The 26,980-nt window shown below is 44.2% G+C and overlaps 1 protein-coding gene and 1 long non-coding RNA gene across 2 annotated transcripts; one reads left to right on the top strand and one right to left on the bottom strand.

Moving 5' to 3' along the window:
- Positions 1–228: 228 nt before the first annotated feature.
- EAF2 (ELL associated factor 2) lies at positions 229–11,852 on the top strand. The gene is made up of 6 exons (XM_027461820.3): positions 229–466; positions 1,122–1,216; positions 1,894–2,030; positions 2,718–2,863; positions 6,251–6,517; positions 11,008–11,852. Exons 1-6 carry the CDS (start codon positions 361–363, stop codon positions 11,052–11,054), a joined length of 798 nt encoding a protein of 265 aa, XP_027317621.1. The 5' UTR covers positions 229–360; the 3' UTR covers positions 11,055–11,852.
- A 4,212-nt stretch (positions 11,853–16,064) lies between these two features.
- LOC110352318 (uncharacterized) lies at positions 16,065–21,558 on the bottom strand. The gene is made up of 2 exons (XR_011810680.1): positions 21,418–21,558; positions 16,065–16,585 (listed from the first exon to the last, which is right to left on the bottom strand). It is a non-coding gene; the product is annotated as an uncharacterized lncRNA (long non-coding RNA).
- Between the last annotated feature and the right edge of the window lie 5,422 nt (positions 21,559–26,980).

Below are 26,980 nucleotides of genomic sequence, written 5' to 3' on the forward strand. Positions count from 1 at the left end.
CGGGGGGGGTGAAGGGGGCGTGAGCGCGGCCCCGCCCGCTGTGACCCCGCGGCACCCCCCTCCGCCTCTCCGCCGCGTGGTCGCGGCCGACGCGCGCCAATCAGATCGAAGGAGGAGGGGGCTCATTTGCATATCCCCGCGCCGGCTGGCAGGGGATAGGCCGGCAGCGAGCCGCGAGGGGGCGTGGCTTAGAGCGAGATGGGGGCGTGGCCAAGGCGCGGAGGGGGCGTGGCCGGGCGGCGGCGAGGCCCCGCCCCCGCGGCGCCGGGGCTGTGCGGCGGTCCCGGAGCGGCTCCGGGTCCGGGTCCCGGTGCCGGTGCCGGTGCCGGGCATGGTGTGAGCGCTGCCCCCCCCCCCGCCATGAACGGCGCGGCCCCGCCGCCGCTGCTGGAGCCCAAGGAGCGGGTGCTGAAGCTGGGCGAGACCTTCGAGAAGCAGCCGCGCTGCGCCTTCCACACCGTCCGCTGTGAGCGCCCCGGGGCTCGGCTCGGCCCCCGCGGTACCGGGGGGGGGTCCGGGGAGGGTCATGGGGCTGGGGGGGGGGCGCTGGGTGACAGCGGGGCTCGGGGCGTGGGTCCCGAAACCAGCCCAAAGCGTCGCACACCCGCTGCGGGAGCTGCCCGGCGCCGTGCCCATCCCCAGGGAGGGGTCTGGGCTGCACAGCCCCAGCTCCCCCAGCCCGACCCCATAGCGGAGGGGCTGCAGCGGGTCCCTGTCCTTCTGGTGCTCAATGCAGGGCTCCGGGGGGGGCTCACGGGAGCAGAGCAGAGGGGGGGGCAGCTCCTTTCAGGAGCTACTTACTGCTTAGCTGGAAGGGAGGGAGGGTTTGTCTCCTGCACTAGAACAGTGCCAGTTCAGCTTTCTGCCCATTAACGCCTAACAGCACTCCCCTCATTTTATCGGGAAGGCAGTAGTCAACGTTTACGCTGAACAGGGAGAGAAACCAGCTTGCCCCGGAGTTCTGCTGACTTGGGGAGTGATCTGTGCAGGGGAATGGCAGATGACACGCTAGCAAAAAAAGGTTTTAGCCTAATAGCCTCCAAGCGCCCTATTGCTCAGGTGTCTGCGTTTATAACACTGCTGAAAAGCCTGCAAAAACCAAGTTGTGTTTTTCTATGTAGATGACTTTAAGCCTGCGTCTATCGATACATCCTGTGAAGGAGACCTGGAGGTTGGCAAGGGGGAACAGGTGACAATAACGTTGCCAAATATCGAGGTGAGTGGGGTGGCTGAGGCATGGCAGGCATAAGGGGAGGGCTGGCTTTGTAATAAATACACGCCGAGTGCAGAAGGAGATGGAGCTTTAATGCTGTTTCACAGCTGACAGTGTAACACTTAAGGGTATAAAAATAATTGCTCTAAAAGAGTGAAGTTGCAGAGGACCTACAGGTTGGGCAGCCGTGCTGTAGCTTTAAGTGTACTCGCTGCATTGGAAAAGTGCTGTAGGATGACCCTGAAGTGTTGCGTACACAGCAGAGCTTCGTGTGGATGTTGGCACTGCAAGTTTCCCCTTGGTATTTACTGCTGTAGTGCAGTTCTAAAGCAGGAAAGACTGGAAAGGGAAAATTTACTACCTGCCGTGCTTTACTGCTCTGCTGATGTGATTACTGAAACCCCTCTTGGTGAAAGGAGCCCTGCAGTGAGCGTGCTCTCCTTTGGAAATAAGTGTGAAAGTGATTAAACGCTCAGCTAAGCCAGGTGAAATCCCTCTCCAGTCAGTCACCAGCTGCTTTTGGCTGGGATGAGTTTAATTTGAATTCACTGATAACGTTTTTAAAAGCAAGCAGTGATTACTTATAATGAACTTGTCATCGCTAATGGATTGCTTTCTGTTTATGATAACAAAAAAAAGACTGCAGCAGTAACACTTGCTGGGCTCTTCTGACTTAACAGGGCTCAACTCCACCAGTGACTGTGTTCAAGGGCTCAAAGAAGCCTTACCTAAAAGAATGTATCTTAATTATCAATCATGACACTGGAGAATGTCGCCTAGAGAAACTCAGCAGCAACATCACTGTGAAAAAAACGAGGTGGGTGATTTACAGGAGAAGCAGCTATCCTTTAATCATTACGAAAATCAGTTTGTTCCTGGGTCTACATTGTGTGATGCTGCAGCCCACGACTGTTTTATCAAAACAGCATTTTTAGAAGGTCCCCAGCCTTGTTCAGCAGGGTAAAAGGCCTCTGCTCAACACACTGACTTTGCAGCTTTTGAGTGCTGACCAGCCGAAGAAATAGGATTTTTTTCTTTGACGAAAAGATGTCTTGTGATTAAGAGGTGGTAACAATTACCTGATGAACATGAGGAGAAAAAAAATCTCTTTGGAAAAGTAGTTTCCCTACTTCCAGTAGTCGGTAGTTAATTGACTGTTTTCAGTAATGGTAGTGGCTTGTTTTTTTCCCCATACGTGTTTGTTGTTTTTTCTCTGCTGCTGAATTCACAGAACTTGCTTTCAGCAAATTACTATGAAGTGTTCCTGGGTAGCTGGGTATTATAACAAATCAACTAACAAAGAGTTTACAAGTTATTGGCACCGTATTTAAAAATAAAATAAAATAAATCTAATTACATGCCAGTAAAATAATATACCTAGAAATCTACTGATGCTATTTAGAAAAGCATGAGACAAATAATTCCGTAACTTAAGGTACAGTATTCCTGCCTTTTTCCTTGCATCTTGTCATCTAGAGTAACTTCATTTTATTTTTGCACACAGAGCTGAAGGAAGCAGCAAGGTCCAGTCTCGTATCGAGCAGCAACAGCAGCAAATGCGACATGCAACCAAGACTCCAAACAACGTTAAAAATTCTCCGCCAAAAGAAAAGATGTTTCTGTCTTCTCCTATGGATGACATTGAACGAGGTAAGCTCCACTGCCACGTTTAGAGATTTTAGAAACTTTGCTCTTAATTAGCAATTAGTTTTTAAGAGCCAAGCTTTGTTTTTTAAAGGTTTGTTCAGAAGCTGACCATATAAGCACTGTACCAGTGTACGGAAGTGACTGCTTTGGCTCAAATGATAACTGAGGAGTATTTGAGACTTAATAAGGTTAAAAATCAGGTGGACTGTTCAGCTAATGGGTTTCACTGCTGTCTTACAGATTTTCTTCTGTTGCTTCTTTAACCGAGCATGTAGTTAGTCATATTGCAGCCCAGAAACCCAAAACCAACCCAGTTGCTTCCCGTTCTGACATCGCTCCTCGTTCTGTGCTCTGTGATCAGCAAACATACAGGCTGTGGTGCTTTACATCTCCAACTGTAAATTACCGGATGGGACTTGTGAAAGATGATGTTCAAGTGGAAAAGACAGCTAAAAGCCTGCATAAATCAACCCTTGAACTGTGCTGTGTATGGCATTCTTGAGACACTGGTTTGGTGAGACACTCATGTTTTGTTTAGGAGCAGGCCTTGTTACTTTGGAGGACAAGGGAAATGGCAGGTGGTAATTACTTGCTAGAGAAATACGACCAGGTGGCAGTTTCATTGATCAGAATTGATGTCTATCTCCCGAGATGCTTTGAATTCCTTTAAGCAGGTTTCTCAGATGTGTCATTATAAAGATTTTTTTCATTTGGGGCTTAAACTCTGGCCAGAAATTTTTATACTACAGAAGGGTACCAGGATGCATCCTGAGTTGCAAAGACAAAGAACCTGAGTGCCTGGGATAAAATGATGCTTTTTCTTGGTGTTTGGTTGTTTTGGGGGGAGTGGGAGTGTTGAATGTTGCAAGGCACCAAAGTGGCTGCCAAAACACATCAAACTCTTTTGTACTGCCAGTCTGATTTTGACTGTTACTAAAGAGTGCAGAGTAACTGAAAAACAGGGCTGATAGGGACCTTTTAAGGTCATCTAGACCATCGTTCTATCTGAAAGTCAGATTTCTAACATTTTTTTTTAATGTGTTCTTTGAGCTCTCTGGTGACAGATCATGTGTTCCCTCTGGCATCTGCTCCAAGGTTTTGTTCTCCTTACAGTTCAGGTTATTCCTAATAAATAAAATCTGACAGTAAGGACATTGTTACTTTAATATTAATCATGCAGGTATAGGCCAGATTGCTCTGCTGCTTTTAAGCAGTGCTTCAGGTTCTCAATAGCTGCTGTCTTTCTGATTCTTTATGCAAAGTGATGCCAGCTGGTTCAGTCTTTCCTTAGAAGCTAAGTTTTCTAGATCCCTGAATCATTGTCACTCTCCTGTCTTCCAACTAGTCCAAAAACTTCAAGTGTAGCGCCCAAAATGAGTTAGTTTTATCTAAGGTTTTAGCAGTGCTGAGTCGAGTAAGATGAATGTTTGACAGGCAGTATGTATTTTCATACGAAAAGACCAAATAGGATCGCGTCCCAGTTTAATGCTTGCCATTTCTGCACCAGCACGATACAGCAGGACTGTGCTCAGCGACCCACTGTAACTCGCAGGCTCTTCAGAAGTGTTGCCTGCTTAATCATGCTTCATCCTGTGGTTGTGTAACTGACTATTCCTGTTTAAGTACACTGCTTTGAACTTGTTACTATCTTCATTTTCTGGGGCGGGGGGAAGGTCATTCTGCATTTGTCCTCCGGTGTACGTATAGCCCTTCTTTCCCTTACTGAAAATATTTAAGTTTTCTGAGAGAATTAAGTTCTTTCAAAATTCCAGGCAAAGATCCCATTCCTCAGTTTTTGGTATTAATTGCTAGTCTTTTGCTTAAAGCTTTTTCCTTTATTACTGGTCACAGGTGAGAGCAGGGAGGAAGAGGCATTAAGTGCATAGGATTTGGGTTACGTTTTGATTAGCTTATGGCCCCAGCTGGGTGGTAGATCAGTCCTCTAGAACTAATTCTGAAGTGACTTCTTGATCTTTGTGCTAGCTGCATCCTAATTTTCACCTTAGCTTTTCTAGCTTGATTTATCAGCTTATGTTCTCTTCTACATCCCTTACTAGCTGCAGGATGCTTCCAACTTTTTACCTCTTTTTTCCTTGTGTTTGAGTCATTTGGCCAATATGGTGCCTTATTGTACTTTCTGTTCTTCCTTGGCATCAGGTTAGTTTTTCCTTGTACTTATAGCCACGCTATTCCAGTTTTCCTGAACGCCTTTTTTCCTTTAGACTGGCCTTTGATAACACAGAATTAGGAGGCTTCATGGAAGTTTGTGTTGAAGTTTATTCTTTTGTTCTCCCTTCTTCACTTGATTAAGTTCTGAACAATCTTTCTTCTCGATCACTTTCATCTTCAACCTGTTCTTCTGTATTGGGGAGATTTGAAGCGAGATGAGGTCCCCTCCTATTTGCTTTTCATGTCTGCTATATCAAAGCTCTTCCTGAAATATTCTGAGTGCTTGTAGGGCTGTCTTAGCAACTGGCTGGGTAGCTACAGTTTTGTATGATGATGAACTTCTGCACTCTGGGTAACTCTTCAAGTTGCTGTATAAAATCTCAATCCAGCAGGGTTCAGATTTCTTCCTTCAGCAGCACCCGTGTTTTGTGTAATTATTGTGTACAGTTTCTGCAAAACTTAACTGTGTGTGTGTGGCACTTCAGCTATTATATATCATTAATGCATACTGTGCAACACAACCTATCCAGTCATGCCATCCTAAATATTAGAGTCAGGTGAGTTTTTTGCCAAGAATGCAATTTGAGTCAGACTGATGTGTTAACTTCCAGTATTTCTTGTCTTTCTCTTGTTCTAGCTTTATTTTTTTCACAAGTCTATAAAGAGAGTAAGGATTTGGTGAAATTTTCCTAATAGCAAACTGTAAATGGCTCCCTTGGATATCCTGTGTGCTTTGCATTTTCAGCAAAATGTCGTAACGTCCACGCGCGTTGGTTGCTCTGCTGAACTGCTGGGAGGCATTTTGGGTGCAGCTCCAGACGTCTTGCTGCTAACTTATCTGTGTGATTGTAACTGCAGTGCTTACTCAGTGAAAGGCATCTTCGGGGTGCTGAGGAAAATACAGAAGACTTGCCAGCTGCAGAAATTAAAGGCTAATGTGGAGTTAGCATTTGGGTGCACAGTTACTCTTGTTCTAATGCTTGGCTTGAAAGGGAGAAAATGCCCAAGCTCTGGGGGAAGACAACCACATGACAGGCTAGATGTTTGCTTGTACCCTTTTCTTTGTTCTGGAGTTTTCTGCAGGGTTTTTGTTCTTGAGTTGCTGTAATGTGTTGACTGACGTACCTGATTTTTGTTGTTGATTTTTGTTACTTTTTTTAATCTTTCTTATACTTCAACTGTGATGCCTGCTAACTGAGAAACAAATTGTATCGTTCACAGAGCTAAAAGCAGAAGCCAGTATCATGGACCAGCTGAGCAGCTCTGACAGTTCATCTGACTCTAAAAGTTCTTCGTCCTCTTCGTCCAGTAGTGAAAACAGTTCCAGTGATTCTGAAGATGAGGAAGCGAAGCCCTCTCTTCCTCTGTCCATGCCGTATTTGCAGCCACAGCCTACTGTGTCTGCCATACCACAACAGGCTGTCCCTGACAAAGATGCCAGTCATAACAGATCCCAAGAGAGCAGTGGTCATATGATGAATACACTACGTAAGTACAAAGGCTGTTCTTTTCTTAGTACACAATTCCAGACATCGAGATGCTGAAAGGAAACCATATTGTTTTTAAGTATGTCTCTGTTATAATTAAAACTGTGGGAAGTGATGCTAGGGTTTGATTGTTCAGCAGAGGTCTGAATTAGGCACTGGACTAGAAGGCTCTTGGTCCCAGGAGATACTAAATTAAAGCTGAGGTAGTTGAAAATATTTCCTAAGCCTTCCTGGCTTCTTCCCAGCTATATACATTGGGACTGCAGAACAGTAATTTTGTAATGAAAATACTTGAGCTAACAGGGCACTCCCAGAACATATGCTTATAATTTCTTGGTTAAAACTACGGGAAAGATACTACGCTGGCAGAACTTGGAATTACAGAAGAGATAGTATATTCTTAGCTACTTTAGTTACTATTATTCATGGCACTGTTCCACCAGACAGCATAGCAGAACGAACTCTCCTCTGTGTGTAAGTGAGGAGATGGTTTGCTTTCAGGTGATGCTATCTTACTCCACCAATTCAACAAACTAAAAATGTGATACGAAGAGGAGCTGCTATGTTGTTCAAGTGGTTGCTGCGCAGCTTGGGACTGGATGCTCAGTGTAGTCCAAAGAGAGGAGAGTCTGGACAGAGAAAGGGGAGTGAGAACAGTAGGTGGGGTCTTAAGTTTGCCACCTAAATCGGAGTGTTCAGATGTAGAAGCTGTGCGTATTCAGCTATGGTGATGCTTTGAAAGTGAGTACATCTTTAATTAGGTGCCTAGCTGCGGGGTCACAACATGAAGAGATTCCCATAAAGCCTGGTGTGCTGTCTAAGAACTTCAGGGTTTATCATTTATATGTAAACTGATTATACTGACATTCTAGACTCTGGCAAGTCTGCTTTCGCTTCAGTGCTTAATAATAGCATGAACAGGTTTGGTGTTTTTTGTAGCTAGTATTTAAATACTCAAATATCTGTGCTGGTTATTTGTGTACTGCATTAACAGATAAGATCAGATGGAAAGGTCTTGTGACTTCATGGGTAAAGAACTAAACACTGTCTTCATTTTACTGTCACTGTGAAGAACAATGTCTTCATGCTCATAATTTGCATAACTTCAGCATGCCATTTATTTCAACCCTTACTACAAATGAGATTTCCCGTTCTTCATGCTTTAAATAAAGCTGTTATGAAAACGAGATTAAGCTCTATCCCCAGTGACAAAATCCCAGCTGACAAAACTTCAACTGAGAAACAAACTCACAAGTACAGGTGGCCAACTCCTCTAGTTTCAACAGTCATAGTGAGAAAATGCTGCATAAAACATGACAACATCAAAGCTATTATGGGGGGAGATGGTGACTTGATGGTGCTTGTGGTGGAACCTTTGTAGCATCGAGCCTTGGGCTTGTCTGTCTTGCACAGATATTTAGCTTAATTCCATTTACTTCTGTCATGGTTACAGATCTATTTACTGCTTAAAAAATCTGTTCCTAACTTGAGTACTTTTAAAACCTACTTCAACTAGACAAAGACCAAAAAAAAAAAACCACTTTCAAGGAGAATGTTTCTCCAGCTCACTTGTTGAGGAAATTTGGCAGGAGAGGGAAAATAACAGCGAAACCTGGGGAATATAAATGAATAGCTCATGGTTCCAGCTTGAATGGCAGGAGTTCTCTGTTGGGGTCCTGTGCAGTCATCTCTTCCATCTCAAATGTTTTACGAAAAATAAAATATTGAAGCAACAAATGTCAGCACAAGCAGTTTGCTTGTCTAATCCTGTTGGAGGTTGGTCTGCTTCTGTGCGTGACTGTTTTTGTGCACCTCTGCAGAACCAGGGCTGTGCTGGGTAATTAGTGAAGTTCTCCTTTGGCTTGCTGCGTGCAGGCAGAAGGCTGCGGGAAGGGTTAGGGAGAAGAGTTTCATCTTACACGTGGAAATCATACAGCTGAGCTTTTGTGGAACTTGGAAGACACAGGAGGTGGTGTCCTAGGGCACGGTAACCAAATACTTCTGTCAGATGTACATCATCTGGATTCTTGAGGAGGTAGGACTCAAAGCTGCCCCTCACCTTCAGCAGCAAGGTCCTCCCCCAAAATCTCGATTCTTCCCTCCTCCTGTCAGAAGCTGATCATTTAAGCTCACAACTTGCCTTAGAACAGTTTGTAAATGGTAGCACTGATGAATCTCTTCTTTGTAGATATTTGATCATATGTTGCTTTGTTGACTTAGTTGAAGTAAAAGCTAAATAAGGCTTTATTTCCCAAGAAAAATCAACACAGACTCTTCTGGGGCAGCGTTTTATGTACACAGCACTCAATACAACTTCACTTCTTTTGATAGTTGGTGCTGGTACAGCAGCTGGTCACGAAACTTGCTTTGTATTTGTGTGGTGTTGGTGTAACAAGATCTGTGAAACACCGATCACTCTTACGCAAGTTACTGGGGACAGGGAAACTCATGAATTCAATTAAATATTTTACAGCCACTGATCTAAAAGTTTAGGAAACATAATTTGCAGTATAATCTATTTCATCAGATTAGGGCAGAGGGGTTGGAATTGGATGATCTATGAAGTCCCTTCCAACCCAAACCATTCTGTGGTAAACTGATATTGCTAATAAGCAGTTGGCACTGTGGAAAAGTGAATTCACATTTTTCCCCCACTTTATTGCTGCCTGCAAAGCACAATTGAGCATAGATGCTTCTTCAGAGCCCTAGTTAAATGAAATTTCTATTCTTGCACCAAACCCACCTGAAAACTCCCAGCTATAGTCTCTGTTGTTTTGCCACCTCTCTGAAGGTGTTTTTTAGGGAGAGGGAAACTTTCTGGCCCATTTTCATAACCCTGAAATATATCCCAATGCATTACTTCTAACTCTGGAACTCGAAGTACTGGCTTTTCCCATCTGCTGGTTTTCACAAGCGCTGGTATTTTTGGCTAGTGTTACACAGTTTGTGTAATTTTTATTAACTATGTTGAAATAACTTTAGAAGGCTGCAGAGTCACTCTTTGGAAGGTTATCTTCTTGTTCTTACTCCAGCCATCTCCCAGAGCAGGTAGTGAATAATAGGGTTGGGAGTTCCAAGAACTCTTTGCTTGTTTTCCTTTGAGTGATAAATGCGTGAGTTTAATTTGCTAATGCCATTATCTGCCTTCAAATATTATTTCTCAGGATAACGTGTTGTCCTGAATCGTTCTTGACCGTATCGTACTTCTTTCAAAAATTTTTAAATATAAAATAATACGGCTGTAAATGTTTTGTTTTTTTTAGGATTGGGGAAAAAAAAAGACTACTGTAGTACTTCATGGATTGCTGGAAAGAGCCATCTTCACTCTTCTTGTCTTATATAAACAGTGTTTTCTGCTTTGTTGCAGAGCTTCATGTACCACTTTCAAAGCTTTAGTGATAACATAGTGGAAAACAAAGGAAGGCTAAATGCAGCCATGTTAAAGACTTCAGTGTTCTGGCAGAAATGAGATGCTTGATAACAAAAGATATGATCTGAATGTCTCGCTGGTTTTACCCTGTTGAGGTTGTTCTTTTATCCATCTGCAAAAATGATCTGTGAAGGGTGCTGTAGCTGAGGAAAGAGCATGTAAAAATACAGTGCCTACTCAGCTTTAGTCATTTTATTTGTTTTTAGGCCACTTCTGTTCAATGAAAGAGATGCATTCTTTTTTTTTTTTTTTGTGGCTGTTTGGCAAGGGAGGGGTGAAGAAAAGCATACTAGCTGGAAGAAATTCTTAAAATATGTGGGAAACTGCTGATACAATGTAGATTCTCTATAGCATGCTGCTGTATTTTTTGCTGTTAATTATCTATGATCCTGAAAAGATTCCTTCACTCCCACCCCACTAAGCTTATGGATAGCCATTGCAAGCACAATGTAGTCTTTCTTCTTGCTTTCCCATTTTGAAATATATATATAGCCTCCAAATTAAAGTGCTGGGTAAAATTGCTTTTGATGTTTTGTTTGTTCGCTTGTTCCAAAACCTGTTTGAAATAGTAGGTCACTGATACATCTTTAAAAGGTACATCAAAGAACTGCTGCTCTTGATTGAGACATCACTTTGTTTTCCAGCACAGCTGAGTGCATTCAGAAGTTTAAAAAAAACACACCTACTTTTTTTTTTTTTTTTTTTTTTGCAAGGCTGCATTCACCAGCAGTGTTACCATTTATGAAACATGAAGATGTGGGTAGCAAGGATAGCTAGGTGTCATCTGTTGTTATCCAGCGGTATTAAATGCTTTTGTGACAAATATGCTAATGTCTTTCCTGCTAAGATTCTAAAATTGTAGAAATGTGGTCTCTCTAAGGCTCTGTCACCGAGGAGTTAGGATCAACACTTATTTATTCTCTCACAGCCTGCCTGGTATTAGTTTTTGTAAGCCTTTAATTGGTAAAGGGGAAAAATCTCGAAAGAAGAAAAGTGTTTCCTTGAAAATGACTAATACGCTGACTCTTTTTTTTTTTTTTTTTTTTTTTTTTTTTTTTTAGGAAATGACTTGCAGCTGAGTGAATCTGGAAGCGATAGTGATGACTGAACAAAGTTTTGGCCTTAAACATATCACCTTTTTTGCTAAATATGTCTTAGCATCTGTTTTGCACTAAGATTAGATTACCAGAGACTGGAATGAATGTCCTCGATTTTGATAATAAAGACATCCTAATTTTCTACTGACACATCGTGTCTATAACACAGCAGCATTGATACGTTGTCAGTGCTATGGTTATGTGTTTACCTTTCAAATTACTGTATTTACAGTAAAATTGTGTATGATCTGATTTTGATTATTTTGCCTCAGCCACCTGTTTTACTTGAAACTGATTTGTAACAGCTAGTTACTTTATATAAATAGTTTATGAAATGGAGGAATTTCTGATATTTATGGAGGCAAGTTTCCTTCCTATCATTTAAATGTTGAATGCTGATCTTACAGCTTTAACGTGGAGGGTGTAAAAGGGAGAGCAACTAAATGAGGTCTGCTGTGTCAGCTACACTTTTTGTTCAGTTCACAGTTCATACCTTTAAGGAAACTGCTGAATAATGTGGTCCACTAGTGCAGTTACAGTTTACAATTGTTCAACACATTGCTGAATCCTTAATTTCATTGTATTATAGGACTTTATATTTCTGAGCCTCAAGATTCCTGAGGGAACTTGTCTATTCTCTGCCTTTTTTTAATGTAACTTGAATAGGCCGGTCTTTTTACAACCTTTTTGTATCTAAATTTAGATAACTGTGGAGACAGCAATGATTTTTCTTCATGTAATTCTATAACGGAAATCAGAAATTTTCTTTGTAGAAGTATAAAAGTAATTTAATAAAGCAATATTTATCACTTTGTCTGATTTGTTTTTTTACTGGTTAAGAACTCCACATTCTATTTACATGCCACTGAAAGGGTCAGGCAAAAAAAGTAATAGTAAAATTGGTAGCTAATAAGCACTCCCCACCCAGTGTGCAAGACTTGGGTGTTTATTGCTTTTCCATACATTGGGACAAGTCCAGGTAAGAGCTTCTTGAAAGTTTTGTGATACAAATGTGTAAATGAATGTTTATAGAGGATTATATCCAAATGCAGTTGGTAAGTGATACTGTGCTACAGAAGAGAAGGAGTTTGCTTAGTCTTTTTTTTTTTTTTTTTGCCTGCATTTGAATTTGTGAACCCCAGGTAAGGGTAAAAATTTAATATTGAAGTTCACTGCTGAGCAGTTTCCTAACTAACAATGGGAAATATCTGTGGGATGAATTCTGATGAGATAAATCTGCTCAGTCTTGCTTAGAAGTCTCACTTTCTAGATTGCAGTGACTGAATCACACATCTGTGTCTAATCATGAGGATTGCATTCTACATGTAAGCCTGAATGTGAGGACATGACATGCATATTCAGTGTATACAATAGATGGTACTAGACTTGCTTATTCTCCCAACTGCTGGTAGTACCAGCCCATACTTACTCTACAAAGATTGAAGCCAAATGTCTGCCCCTTACCACAGGGCAGGAATGAAATATTGGAAATGCTGCTTCCTGATCCTTCCCCACCTAGCACTTTCTACTCTCAAACTATGGCACTTGGCCATGGCCTACACCCGGTAACAGCTTTATGGTGTCCCAGCTTCCTAAAGTTGGGATCATAAGAAGCAAAACTGCTTGTACTAAAAGTAAAAAGCTCAACTTAATGACCATGGTTAAGCAGGTCTTTGAGAAGAAAAGGGCTAAGGGGTGACTTCAAGACAGGATGCTATGTAGATAAAGATTCCTCATACTTTTTCAAGACTGAGTTCTCTGATGCATTATAACTGCTGCTGGGGGAACTCTACCAGACTGCTTGGTTCTTGGCACCTGCTGTTAATAAAGTCTGCTCTGTGGCATGAGGACCTCTGAGATGTGTTACAAGTGATCTTAGGAGCAGCCCTGAGTACTAAATAGAGACTCACGCTAAAGCAGTGTCCTGAAGTGAAATGTCATCTTTTCAGCTTCCCCCTGTCCCTGATGGCCTGTATGAAAGCTTTCTTTTAGGCCAATGCTAAAATCTAATGCCAGCCAGAATGCCACTGATTTTTCTGAGCATTTATGCGTTTGAGGTGCATGGAAAGAAGCAGATGTGTGGAAGCACTGACCAGGCTAGGATCCAAATCACAGAGCAAGTGTCTGTATTCATGTATTATAATCACCTCTCCCTCAGAAGAGAGGAGGAAAAAAAAGCCTACAATGATAAAAAACAAACAAACAAAAAACAACCCTGGCAAGTGCAACCTACCTGTATTTGATGCATAATTGAACTCACATGTATACAGGTGCTTAAATATAGCTCTGGGAATAAAGCAGCTTTCCAAGTTCTCGAGACTCAGGGCTGTAAATAAGCCTATGCTATCTTTAGGATTTGGTCTTCAAGCTAGAAGCTTTCTAGGATGGGAAGAGCTTCAGTTAAGCTTTTGTACAGCACTGCAAAGTGATTAGATGCCAGTCAGTCACTACCCAGTCTAAATAAGTATGTGACTTAAATGGGTGTATTTTGTTAAACACACGGTTGTGATAATAATTCAGGAAAGGTTCCCTATAAATATTAGGGCTGGAGATAAGATTCTGGAACAGAGTTCCTATAGAGATAAGGGGAAAAAAGATAACAGACCTTAAATGTGTGAAGAAAAAAGTACTGTATGCTGGATCAAGCCCAAATGCATGTTATCTGACTCCCTTTGTTCACATGTCAGGCAGTCAGGTAACCTAAAGAGGTTGTCTGGTTCTGTCACTATGGAGGGGATTGGCTTGGGTCTCCTTCCTCACCTGCTGTGGGTATTTACTCCCCTGTGGCTTGGTCTGTGAGCTGTCCTGTGCAGTTGGGCTGACTTCTAGAAGTGTGAATAAGGGAGGTATTCTAGCAACAGGAAAACAGATTTTTTTTTTTTTTTCTGATTTGAAAATCCTATTCCTCTCCCTTAAACTCATTTTTATTTCTGTCATGGCAGTTTAACTAGTAATGAATGAGGAGAGATTTAGATTAGTTGTTAGGAGGAAATTCCTCACTCAGAGGGTGGTGAGGCACTGGAACAGGTTGCACAGGGCAGCTGTGGCTGCTCCATCCCTGGAGGTGCCAAAGGCCAGGCTGGATGGGGCTTTGGGCAACCTGGGCTGGTGGGAGGTATCCCTGCCCATGGCAGGGGGTTGGAACTGGGTGGTCTTTAAGGTCCCTTCCAACAGAAACCATTCTGTGTTTCTACAGTTCTGTGACATGTATAAGGTTGCTGGATGGAGAGTAGAGTGAGAGGGTACTGCCCCCAGGTTATGGACACATCTGCATATCATTTACATTCATCAAAAAAAAATATCTTCCAAACACTACTGGAAACTTCAGAATTGTTCAGTCTTGTGACTACTGCAGCATTAAGGACTACTGCCAGCACAGCTCACCTGAGCCTTTATCTCTGCACAGCACCTGATGCATGCCCAATTCTGCCAGGAACTACCTCTTCATGGTTGCAGCATTCAACCCTGGTTAAATCCTGAAATGGTGACAGTGCGTGCTTGCCAGCTGTAACTATCTTGCCCGACAGCTTCCAGTTTTTGTAAGGTCTTTACCCTACTCTTGTTTTCCATGAACCCTGCCTTGGGGCGGAGGGACAAGCTAAGGTGATCTCTTTAGGGCAGCTTTGGCACTGCTGTATTCCATGACTAGCACTGGGATTGCCATTTACTTGTGGTTTTATGTCTATTTGTAATTCACTCTTGAGATCCTTGCCCATAATGCTGTGATGTGCCTTCAGGAAGTTCTAATTTATGAACATCTGTCTCAGTATAATGTCCATGGAGCTGTTTGGTAAGCAATAACCTTACTTCCTGCATAATCTCTGAAAATCATCGTGATATCTAAGCATGGAGTACTGCAGTTGCTCCATCAAAATCCTGAGATCAATATCAGGTAGAGCAGAGCTCACTGTGGAGTTTATTGTCAAGGTGCCTGATATGATCAGCTTTATTACGTGAACCTTTTTTTTTTTTGGTAAATGGGAGGTAATTTTTCAGATTAAAGGACTTCAGTTAGTCACTTCCATGCTGACAGACAGTGAATCATCTTGAGAACACAGCAGCAGTATTTTGAAGAAGAATTATTTGTTAGATCGTTCTTGACTGATTTCTGAGGAACCAAACATGAACAGATCAACTCAGATAACAGTTTGCTCTGGTTCTCAAGATCTTGGGCTCAGAAATTGTTGTATAATTTCTGGCCAACACTTTCGATTTTCTTCAGAATTTTTACACGAAGGTTTCTGAGAACAGCTAAAGAAGAGATTATTGGATCCTTCTTAAACATCAGAGACGAGGATACCTAGGCTGGGCAGAAGTGAAAGCCCAGTGGAGGAAAGAGATGACTTGGCTTGCAATGGTTCCTAGGCTGAATCCTTGTCCACATGTGAAATCCTACTCTCACCACTTTTTGAGATTCATTCAGCTAGCCATGGGAAGGACTGGGGACTGTCTAGCAGGATATGAGGTTCAGACCAGCTTTTTGAAGAGCCTTAATAAGAAGAATGAAGAAGAGAGATGTTTTGAATAAGAGTATTTGCAATTTGTTAAAATATATATTCCTGCTGTTTTGGGGGGAGGTAGAGGAAATGAAATAACAAGGCTGAAATTTACTGAAATTAGGAGAAAAAGTGTGAAATGATGAATTATTTCATAGTCGAGACCTAAAACTAGATAGGGGCAGTCATCCATACCCAAGAGAAATCTGAACTGTGGAGGGAAGGATTGGAAGACCTCCATCTTTCAGCTATGATTCTGCTCAGTTAAATAAATTCATGGTAACAATGTCAACTGTTTGTTAACTGCCCAGCAGTTCCGTCCCACATGATCATGGGGCCCCCTGCATAAGAATAATTCATGATGGCTAGGGGATTTGCAGGCAGGAGCTCTCTGCTTACCAGCTAACTACACACAGGAACGGGCTGAATTGGTGGAAAGCTCTAACAGGATGTTGCTGTGGCCTTTACTTTCCAGCTTGCAAGTTCTGGTGTTGGAGAAAAGCTCCTGAATGGAGGACTCAGAGCTCAGTTTGTGTCAGCAGGAAGATTTATTCAGCTCCTAAGTAGAGATACCAGTTTCATACAGGGGTTTCATAAGAAACCATGCTACGTTTGCTGTAGTGAAGGGTCTGGCCTGCTGGGAACAGCAAAGGCTTGGGCTCTAGTTGTTTCTGTGGTTTTCTGAATCCATAGAAGAAATGAGTGTGTTCTCAGATTTTTCCTTCTCTGAAAAGCAAATCCCTCTGCTGTGGCGAGGAAGGAATGGAGGTTAGAGGCAAAGATGAAGGAGCCTTTCATTCAACAGAGCAGGCTTTGTTGATGTACAACACATACCCGGTGAGCTAGCTGCTGAGACCTCTCCTGACTCGCTTTAAACAGGGGCGCTTGTTACAGAACCTGTTCTCCATCTCTCATCTCCCGTGTGCTGTCCTTTCTGTGCAGCTTGGTTTGTCTCCTGAAAATTCATATCCGGCTTGTTCTCATAAGCGTGCTTACGCATGACAGAGGATTATTTGCTCCCTCTCAGAGATGAGGCCTTCTTCATGCTGTTATTTAAAGAAAAGTGGAGTGTCTTAAAAAGGTAATTAAAGAAGACCCAGCAACAACCCAAACTGTTCTTTAATCTCTTCAGTTTCACTTCCACATGCCGTGTATCTTGTTCTACCAGTTTCAATGCCCTTGCAAAACAGTTGCACAATGATTTCCTCGTAACAACCAGCAGAATTCAGCTTGAGCTCACCTAATTGGCTGTACCTTTTCTAAGATCCTCGATGTATTGAGTTTCCAGTAAACTCTGCAACCCCCTTTTTTTCCTGCACCTTTTCATTGCCACTACTTTTGGAATAAATACACATGGATGTCCTCATGTACAGTTTTCATAGAGAAATACGAGATGATTCAGCCTGAAATGCCAAATTGTCTCTTAACCAATTTCCTTTTTACACCTGATGTGAGGTACATTGACAATTAATGAAAAAGATCTATGCTTTTACCAGGGTTTTGATCCAAATATTTAATGGGAGTGTTAAAAAATCCCTCACAATTCATAAAAGCTCAGGACATTTAAAGGCCAATGTCCGATTGAGATTTCCCTATCAAATTAACAGGTTTTGTGCCAGTTTCAGATTCTGCTGGAATAATGAGAGTAGAGGCAGATGGTTCAAGCCCTGGAGTGCAGCCTGCGACATGGGCACAGCCAGGCTGCTTATCACATTACTTCACAGTAACGCCGACACCTCTGCACAGGGATACACCTAGCCCCGTGGCAAAAAGCTGCTCCAAGGAGTTTCTCATCCCAACAATGGATGGGCACACCAGCAGGAGCACAACGTAATGGGCTACTCAGGGCATTAGGGTCAGAAGAAAGTTTGGAGTCAGCTGTCCTAATTCAGCATCTCTTCTGAAGAGGTTTGTGGGCTCTCCCATCACAGTGTGGAACAACTTCCACTCCTGTTCTGCATGATAACTTTTTTTTTTCTTTTTTTCTTTTTGCCCTGTGCAAAAGTTACCATTGGAAACATGTAGTTAACATTTCGTAATTTTTAAAATATATATAACTAATGTTCATAAAAATAATGCTAGGCAAATGTGACCTGCATGTAGGTGGGGAAAACTCCCTGCAGATTAGCAGCCATGCTTGTGTGGCTCCCATACTTGAGCCACTTTCCCCCTACCAAACACAGCCAGACTTTGCCTAGCTGCCTTCCCCCGGATACGGTATTTGTCAAGGATACTGGTGATCAGTGGCTGTGGCTATGTTTAGCTGAGGATGCAGGACCGTTAGGCTATTTAAGAAGTTCTTGCCACAATGAGTGCATTTTAGAAAGTACCACCTGGAAGGAGTGCGCTGAGCTTAGCGGGGACTTTTTATCCCCGTTAATTTGTAAAACAAAACTACTGCTAAAAGCTTAGAACCCATCCCTGCCTGTGTACTTTCCATTTGACTCCCTCCTGGTGATGAAACAACAGCTACTCACAGGTGAATAATTGAGGTCCCCAAGAGAGAAACTTGTTAACATTTTAATAATGTCTTGCCTATATTTGTAATTCTGTAGAGAGACTGAGACGAGCGAGCCAAAGAAGTCACCACGTTACATCAGAGCCTTTGATCCAAATGACCTCTGTTCTGGAAACCAGAAGTGCTTATGCTGCACAAATCTCTCTAAACCTAACACAAATACGTGTGAGATTGTCTGTGCTACGCTGGGGAGCGATCACGGTCGGGTAACTTCAGCTGCTGTCAGATGGGATCAGCTCCGCAACGGGGGGTTGGCAAACAGCTCCCATCCATCGGATGTGTATGTGGTGCTGGTGGATCGATCCAACGCTTCCTGGGACCTTGCAAGCAACCCCAGGCAGGTGTGTTGGTTGTTGGGAGGGCAGAGATGCCAGACGGCTCCCTGCTGCTGCTGCGGTAGCTTCTGAGCCTCCTGGGTCTTATCAGCAGCTCACACCACGCTGAGCCCTCCTGCCTGCTATAGATGCTCAGCTGCAAGAGGCTGCCTCACAGCTGGGTTTTCTTCAACTTGGTCTTCTTTGACAAGGAGGAGGGGCTGCACAAATGGTGAATTTGTTTTCCAAGCTGAATGAGAACTATAATTTCAAGTGTGCTTGCCTTGGCACCTCTCAGGGCTTTCCAGTTTGCAGGGATAGTGGCAGGGTGCTCGGCAGGGAGGGAAATATTTTGGTCATTCCACAGTAAGGTGATGTGACTTCAAGGCCACAGAGCTGCTCAGCAGCAGGACATCTTGCTGCTGGACCCTACTCAGGTGACACAACCACGCAGTTTAGCACCCTGCCAGCTTGCTGTGCTGCTACAGCCCTCCCAAACTGGCACACATCGCTGCTCCAGTAAGATCAGGACACCATCTCACAGGCACAAGCTCCTAAGGGAGGTGAATGCTGCACGAATCACAGACATTGGCCATGGTCAATACCTTTCATCCTGTGCTCCATCCTCAGCTGTGTGTTGCTCTGGAGTTTCTACGCATACAGTTTCCAAACTCATTGAGGCAAAACCTGAACTGCTCCTGCCATGAAACACCAGCTAACTAAGGAAGCAGCTGCTTCAGGTAGAGCAAGGAGATGCCCCAAAGGAACAATGATTCCTTACTATGGACAGCAGGAGTAGTGTGGGCTTCGCTCCTCTCTTCTCATGGGAGAGAGTATTTAGGATGGTGCTAACTGAATCTGGTACGGGGCAGTGACAATATACTCCTTGCTTTACAGGGACCTCCTTAGCCTGGTCTCATGGTGTAAAGAGCTGAAGTTCCTCCCATCCATCTTCCTGTTGAATCCAGGGAGGAAATCAAAAGCAGGTTTGCCATGCATACAGCTGCTTGACTCCCTCTGACTAGATGAGGTGGAGATGGCTCTCCTGTCCCTCAACCTCAGCAGCAAGGACCACATCGGGTCCCATCTCTGCAAGCTGAAGCATGACTATTCTGTGAGTCAGGCTGGAGACACAAGGCAACATCTGGCTTACTTTGCATGGTGGTATGTGATCGGGGTGCCTCCAGTGAGGTGACAAGAGAAAAAGGGTGCCTGTGTGCCCTCCCTGGTCCCCCCTATCTCCTTGACTTGGCCCAGGGAAGCTCTGTAGCACAGCTTCCTTGCAGACCTGCAGCTGTGGCAGGTAGCACGTCCTAAGATTCTTCCCTATATCTAATCTAAATCTCCCCTCTTAGTTTAAAGCCATTATGCTGTGTTCTACTGCTCTACTCCCTGACAAAGAGTCCTTCCCCCGCTTTCCTGCAGCCCCCTTTAGGTACTGGAAGCCCCTGTAAGCTCTCCCCAGAGCCTTCTGGTCCAGTTCATGCAATAGCATTTTACATCATTGCTGTACCCCTTCTGACAAAAGGGAATAAGGCCCAGTGTTCCTAAACGTGCCACTTTCAAAGCAGAAAGAAGGAGCATCTCTGAAGGGAGCCAAGCCGTGGGAGCCATGCTGGGCAGGCCTTTTCCCTCGGGGACTGGGTTAGTCACACATCCAAGCCCTCAGTCCTGTCAGGGCATAACCAACCCAGCTGCGTGGTCTCCCAGCCTCCAGCACTACCCATCCATGAGGAAAGAAAAAGCATAAAACGCAAACGTTTGAGTCACAAACAAAGGGTGGGTGAGCAGGATTAGGCGAGGCTCTGCTGACTAACCTACCCCAGCAGCAGGCAATTATTGCTCCCATTTTGTCCCGCAGGAAGCGAGCCTGGCTGTGCTGAAGCGCCTGGTGCTGGTGGAAGGGGCTGCAGGAGCAGAAACGTCTCAGCTCTGATCCTCAGCCACTCTGCCCAAATGGCTCCCCAGACCCATGCCTGGCTGGATTTGCAGGGCGTGAGCACAAAATCAGCCCATCTACCATGAAAAGCCAGGCAGGAATATGTTGTTGCTACTGTTGAATCTGACATACATGAGTTGAATCCCTTGAGGCAGAAACAATTTATCTGTGTCCCAAAATGACTCATTAGGAGCTGTTTCAAAACCGTGTCTTTGTATTGAAAAGGCATGTCCTGATGAATTTGGCAAGGGCACAATCTCGTATTACTTTACAGTCTGCTTTGTAAAGCAGTACACAGGGTTAATGATAGTTTAGTATTAATTGCGTATCTCTGGAGATATGCAGAGACACATTTTTCTGACTAGAATCTTGGTCCCTCTTTCAGCATTTCTAATTCTTAAACAAGAAAATGGCTGGAAATCAGAGCGTTGCTTTCTAAAATAGCTTCTTCTGAGGCTTTAAGGATATGATACAATGAAGCATTTAATTGTGAGGCCCTGTATGGATAGCATAAGATTTACTAATTTCCAGCCATAATTCAGCTTCCCCCAGACTAGACTGTGGTGGCTGTTTGTTAGTGAACAGCAGTGCCAAGATAACTCTTCAGAGATGCAGCCTTAAGGCTGGAGGAAATTAGACTGTCAGGACACATTTAGCAGTAAAACAGCTTACCTGTTCAGTCACACTGCCAAACATACACAAATACAGAAGTGTGGCTTCTTATCACAAGCAACATGTGTGAGCAGGGTCCGAGACCCAGCTGCTTTGAATTTCCAAGAATTAGCTGATAATGCATTAGCTCTGTTAAGATAAAACCATGTGCCTGCAAGGCCTGCTGTTAACTCTCTCTCTCTTGTGTATGTGTGCTGAGGTACAGATAGCTCTGAAGAAAGAACATTTGGTGTAGTAGATTCTGGTCTCAACTTCAACAGGATGAACACAACTGCTACACAGCAATTGTTCAGCAAAGGGCAGTTGGTTAGTGTAAGAGAGAAGTAGGCTGATAGTTTTCATTTTTTATTTACAATGGCTTTAAATGCCTCGAGGTAATAATATGGAATGTAAATTCTGACCATCGTTTAAATTAATTGCAAAATTCAAACTCACCTCAACGTGACCAAAATTATGACTTGAATTTACAAATATCCAAGTGGCATTCTTCAGGGCACTGAAAAGGCATTTCCACAAGCACAAGGATGTCTGCAGTCCCCTTTCCTAGCTTATTCCTAATGACTGGTGTGGTTTGGTTGGTCTTCCTACACTTCACTCTTCTAAGGATTGCCAGCAGGGCAGGCCCTCACTGACAAGGCTGCCATCTCTCCCAGCTGTGTTACCACACTCAGCTCTCAGTTCCCTGTACCCTGAGGAACAGGCATTCCTCACTAGTCCTCAGGACAAGCAGGTGTTTTCTTTTTTTTTCTTTTTTAAACTGAAATTAAAAGGCATGTCATCTGGTAAAAATATTTGCATTTCATGTGCTTGCAGGTTTTAAAAAGCCTAAACTTGGCCTCCCACATAGTTCAACCAATTTGACCAGATTGAGCACACATTTGTACCCTCTCTGGGCAAGCATTTATTTAAGTTCAAGTTTCTGCAGTTATGCACCTTTTCCCAGGAGTTTGTCTTTCTCTAGAGAGATATATTTGAATGCTGGCAAACCTAACTTTTTGTGCATAACATGGCACTGAGGGATTTGTGTGCACAACAGAAGACGGTGCTGCATTCAGGAATGTTTTGATTACCAGGACTCTTGTTCTGCCAGGAAATCTGAAGCAATTTGGTTTGGGGCCTATTCCCACAACGTTCTAGTCTTACATCTGTTATTTTAGTATGTTCCATGCTTTTTTGCTTGTGCAACCACAGTTTGATAATTGCCGAGGAAGGCAGTTTTTCCATGACCCCAGACTGAGAGTGGAAAGGCCTGGGACAGGAACCAGCACCGTGAGAGCTGATTTAGGTATCGATTAGGACTGTCAGAACTCAGAGGGTTTCACAGGGTTATTCCGCAGAGCAGTCCAGACCATGACCTTTTACTAATGGGTTTCTTAATGTTTGCCTGGGAAAGAAGGTGCTGTCAGATTCTCTAATCAGGATGCTGGGTATTAGGCATCTAGGAGCTGAAGTATATTACAAGTTAGGATAAAAAAGAGAAAAAAAAAAAAAAGAGAGAGAGAAGAAACTATTCTTCTTCTCCTCAGCTCCTACTCAAGGAATTTCCCTTGCTTTGTTCCTTCAGCAGCGATAAGGTCTCGCACTTAGGCCAGGTGTCAGACTTGGGACAGTTGCCCAGAGTTTTGTTGTCTTTGAAGAAAGCCGGTGTTTAGGATCTCAGATCTCTGATTTTCCTTTTAAAAGTGCTTTCAATATTTCAGCTGAACTTGTTAAGTTGTTTGCCACTGTTGAAAAATCAGTCTTTGCTGTTGATTTGTATGTATACATCTATGTATACATGAGATAATAGCTCCTGTAGGAAACCATCTCCTTCCCACAGTTCTACCAGAGACTGCCATGAGTCCCAAGGATCACCTTCCCAAGAGCAGCTGTGAAAGAAAAACACTTCCAAAGAACCAGTCATGTAGAAAAACAACAACAACAACAACAAACCCTTTATGCTGCATTTGTGTTGTTAGCAAGTGGATGTCTTCTCCTGTGTTTCCTGAGGTCTGTCGCAAGCACCTAATCCCTGCTGTCATATCAACTGTTCCTTGACATAGCTCCTGTCACAGCCTGAAAGCACCAGCCTGGTTTTGGCTAACTTGGCAACTCAAATTTGCAGTGTTTCTGTTTGGCAATCACTCAGTGGCAATTTCGAGGTGGTGATGACTGAGGACAGTGCCATGGAAAGTGTGTTACTCATTTGCAGCCAGATCCAAAGCAAAGATAAATTTGCCCAGTCTCAGATCCAGACCTAGGCGTTTGTAGGCTGTCTCACTGCTGGTTCCCTGAACTGTTCCATCTGGTGCCAGAAAACTTGTTCCGTAGCTGGCGAACATCCTGATCTCTTTAGGTCATGCTTTAATCCTGCCAGCTGAAGGCTGTCATAATAGAAAAACTGGCATTTTCCTCAAGGGGGTGGCTCTGTATGCACCTCTTTCACCTCCTCCTGCATGGGGGCCTGGGTGAGGCTCTGCCTGGCTGCTGGCTGGGCCTGGGGGAGTGCTGCTGAGCCAAGGCCAGGCTGGAGGCGGCCACCTCGGGGCTGACACAGCGCCTCAAGTGCCAACCAGCACGTTTTTATGTAAAATTGAAATGATAAGCATCCCCACCGGGCCCTCCCGGGGTGTCAGCGGGTTCACGTTTATGCAGGCGGCTGGCACTCACGGGCGCATCTCACCCGGGGGACCTGCAAGAAAAGCAGCGTGGGCGATGGCTCCTGTTCCCCCGCAGGCATGGCAAGGGGCTGCTTTATTTTAACCGCTGCCCCGGGGGACAAGGAGCTTTCCTCCGTCGTATGTTATTTCAGCGCCTCGCAGGTGCCCGCCCCGTGGCTCCCTCTGCGCTGCGGGCGGCGATGGCTGAGGGGCCGGCGCCATCTTCTGGGCTCTGAGGAGGGGGAAGAAAACGGGACCGAGGAGCCACGGGGAAGTGTCGTTGACAGCTCCATAACTCGGGATTTTATCCTTTGTAGTGTTGTGTTCCTCAAAGAGTTCAGGGGCAGAGTGATACATCGTGCTTGCTGGCTACGTGCTGGCGCTCGTGTGGTGAGGTTTCATGTGCAGCTGCGGTGCTGTGTCGTCCCCGTGTCCTTGGAACTCCTCGGGCTTGGAATGTCCAGCAGAATGTTAATTACAAAAAAAGCAGTTCAGAAAACATACCAATCTTATTTGTGTTTCTAATCGGAGTCTAGAGAAATAACGATAATAGGTTGTTATCCGTTACAGCTAAGGAAAGGTGGAAGGGAAGGGGAAAAAGCTCTGTTTGTCCTTGTGCATTGGACCAACGAAACCCAATGAGGGAACAAACTTATTAGGCATCTGGGTGCCCAATTTAACACTGCTGCCAAAAGCTATCAGCATTAACACAGCATGGAAGGTCATCTGTAAGTTATATGTCTGCGCAGCACAGTGGCAAAAAGCCAGACAGAGGTACTTTGAGCATGAGCAGGAGCGGGGCAGCTCTGTGCCAGCTCTGCCATGTTTCCAGGTGGGAATGGGTTTGTGCCAGGCTGGCTGGAGTTTGGTGGCCGTCTGTCCATCTGGGCACATTCTGGTGAGATTTCCACGTGACAGCAGCCTGAACTGAGGTCCCCACCGAGGCAGGGCTCATAACGTTCAGTCATTGCTGAGCATTGACTGGTGTTGTGCTTCTGGGGAACGAGGCTGAACAATTATGATGAGATTTCAAAGAGCTGTAGGAGTTAGAAACAGACATGATGTACTGTGTCCCGTCATGGTTAGCCTATAGAGCTTTCTTTGTTTTTTATTTGATGGGTTAAAAAGAAATATCCTCCACACAACCTCACCCCGATCGTTGCCAGTCTGCACGGAAGGAGGCAGTTTGCACGGAGTGATGCATTAATGGGAGTCTCAGCGGTAGCTAGGGAGAAGTGGGAGATTTGCACAGATGAAGTGCAGTTTCCCAGCTAATATATAGTAGGGGAGAAAGTCTGGCCTAGATAAACTGCTGGGCTGCTGCTGTGGGAATGTGGAATGAATGCTGTGGATGCTGTGCAGCCCCAGAATCAGTGCATCTGTCCGCGTTCAAAGGGGGCTAATGCTTCCCCTTGCATCCTTCACTCATCTTCGCAGACTGCAAGCCCTCCGTGCCAAGGCCTGTCTCCCACCAGGTGCAGGACTGACATCTTGCACAGAGCACTTGTCGTAACTGGTGCTTTTAGGCAAGGCTCTGGTATTTCTGCTAATGATTGTTCCTCGCTAACCCCTGTGGTGGTACTTCTGTTGCAAATCAGGAAACTGTAGAAATAAATCTCTTCCTCTCAAGGGCGTCTTGCGGTTCAAGCAAAGTGTTGCAATGCAAGAGATCTCTCTTGCCTTGCCATTGACTCCGTGTGGCTGTAGGCAAGTAATTTCCTCTCTCTGGAGAACCTTTGGGTCTCTGAAAGCCAGAGGAGCCTGTGCCTAACATGAAAAAGTGGTCGGCAGTGGAACTGCTTGTGTAGTGGTAAAGGAGTGTTTTGTTCTCACTTAATTGTCTTTTATTATTTGCCACATCAAAGAAGAAAATGGTAGACTCCATCAGCAGAGGGGGAAATGCCTTTTGAGGAATAGTTAATTCACTGAAAAATAGTTTTATGGAAAAAAATTTGGGAACCTGCCTAAGTTCAGTGAATTGTTTGGGCCAAAAATGAATAGGGAGAAATTTTTCAGGAAATGTTTTGCTTTGACAAGCTCAGAATAAAATGTGACACATTTTTTAGAAAGTGATATTTATTTAAAAACATTATAAATTATAGGGAGGGAAACAAGGCATTTAATGTGACTTGGGCAGGGGAGAAGTCTTGGAGTTGACAGAAAAATCCTGAAAAAAATCCTTCAATTATCCGGGGTCAGGATGTTTTACGGCTTGCTATGATCTTTCGTACTGCCATCATCCAAAGCCTCTGGGTCTTCAGCATGATAAACCTGGGCTGATGACAGGAGTCTCTGATGCTTCCCTTATCTCAGAGTTACAGTTTGCTGCTGCTCTCACCAAAGAGGAAGAATTTGTCTTGCGCCTTGGCATTAGGAGCGCAGAGGAGGAGCATGTTCTAGCCAGAGAACTGGTCAAAGCTGGTGCCTCTGTCTTCCAGCTGCTCAGGAGAAGGGACTTGGTGGTGTCCTACAAGTGACCCTTCAGAAGGGCTGTGTGCCTTGCTTTTCCCCTCGAGTAGAAAGTGCTCAGCATCAGGCTGCACACACCTGCGGTGACACAGAGCTTTGTGTAACTTGAATAACCCTGGGAGGGAGACCCACTTTCTAAGACAAACAGTGCCAGATTGGAGCCATTTTCAATTAAGATAAATTGTGTTCTGTTCATGCTGTGCTCTAAACTGTTTGAATTGCAGATAGATTGTCTTATGGAAAAGCTCCTAATGTGCGAACCCAGTCTATCTGTTAGTTTGGTAATGAGCCCTAAAGCCCTGGAGGAAGAGGGAGAAATTGCTGCAGCTCTTTCCCAAGATCTGTGAGGTGACTGTAAGGTCTTTATGCTGGGAAATAGTACAAGTTTTTTTTTTTTTTTTCTTTCTTTCTTTCTTTTTTCTTTTTCTTGAAACAGAGGGAGAGTGGTGACTACAGTAATTTGTGTTTGACTGTGCTGATGGGGAAACTGAGGTATCTCTCTGTAAGGACTTAATTATTTAGGGCCAGGAGTGACCAAATGTCTGGAAAACATGAGTAACCTCATCTTCAGAGCCTGGCTCATCCATCAGACTGCGGACGTCCGTGGAGAAGGAGTCTCTGCTGCCTGCTAGACTGTGCTCCTCTGTGTCCCTGACGCAGCAGTGACTCACGATGAGCTCTGCGAGCTGGGCTGCACATCTGTAACATCTTGCAGTGGGTGGATGCAAAGTTAGTGGAGCTAATGCCAGTCCCCTGGCTGGCCATGCAGTGGCACTGAAAGCACAGCTAAATCTCAGAGATGAGCTCTGGCAAGGTTTGTGCTGGTTACACGGGGGGTGCTGGACAGGTGCTCTCACCTTGCTGGGAGAAAGGAGGGGAACCATGGAAGG

The sequence above is a fragment of the Anas platyrhynchos genome, chromosome 7, assembly GCF_047663525.1.
Source record: "Anas platyrhynchos isolate ZD024472 breed Pekin duck chromosome 7, IASCAAS_PekinDuck_T2T, whole genome shotgun sequence".
Lineage (NCBI taxonomy): Eukaryota > Metazoa > Chordata > Aves > Anseriformes > Anatidae > Anas > Anas platyrhynchos.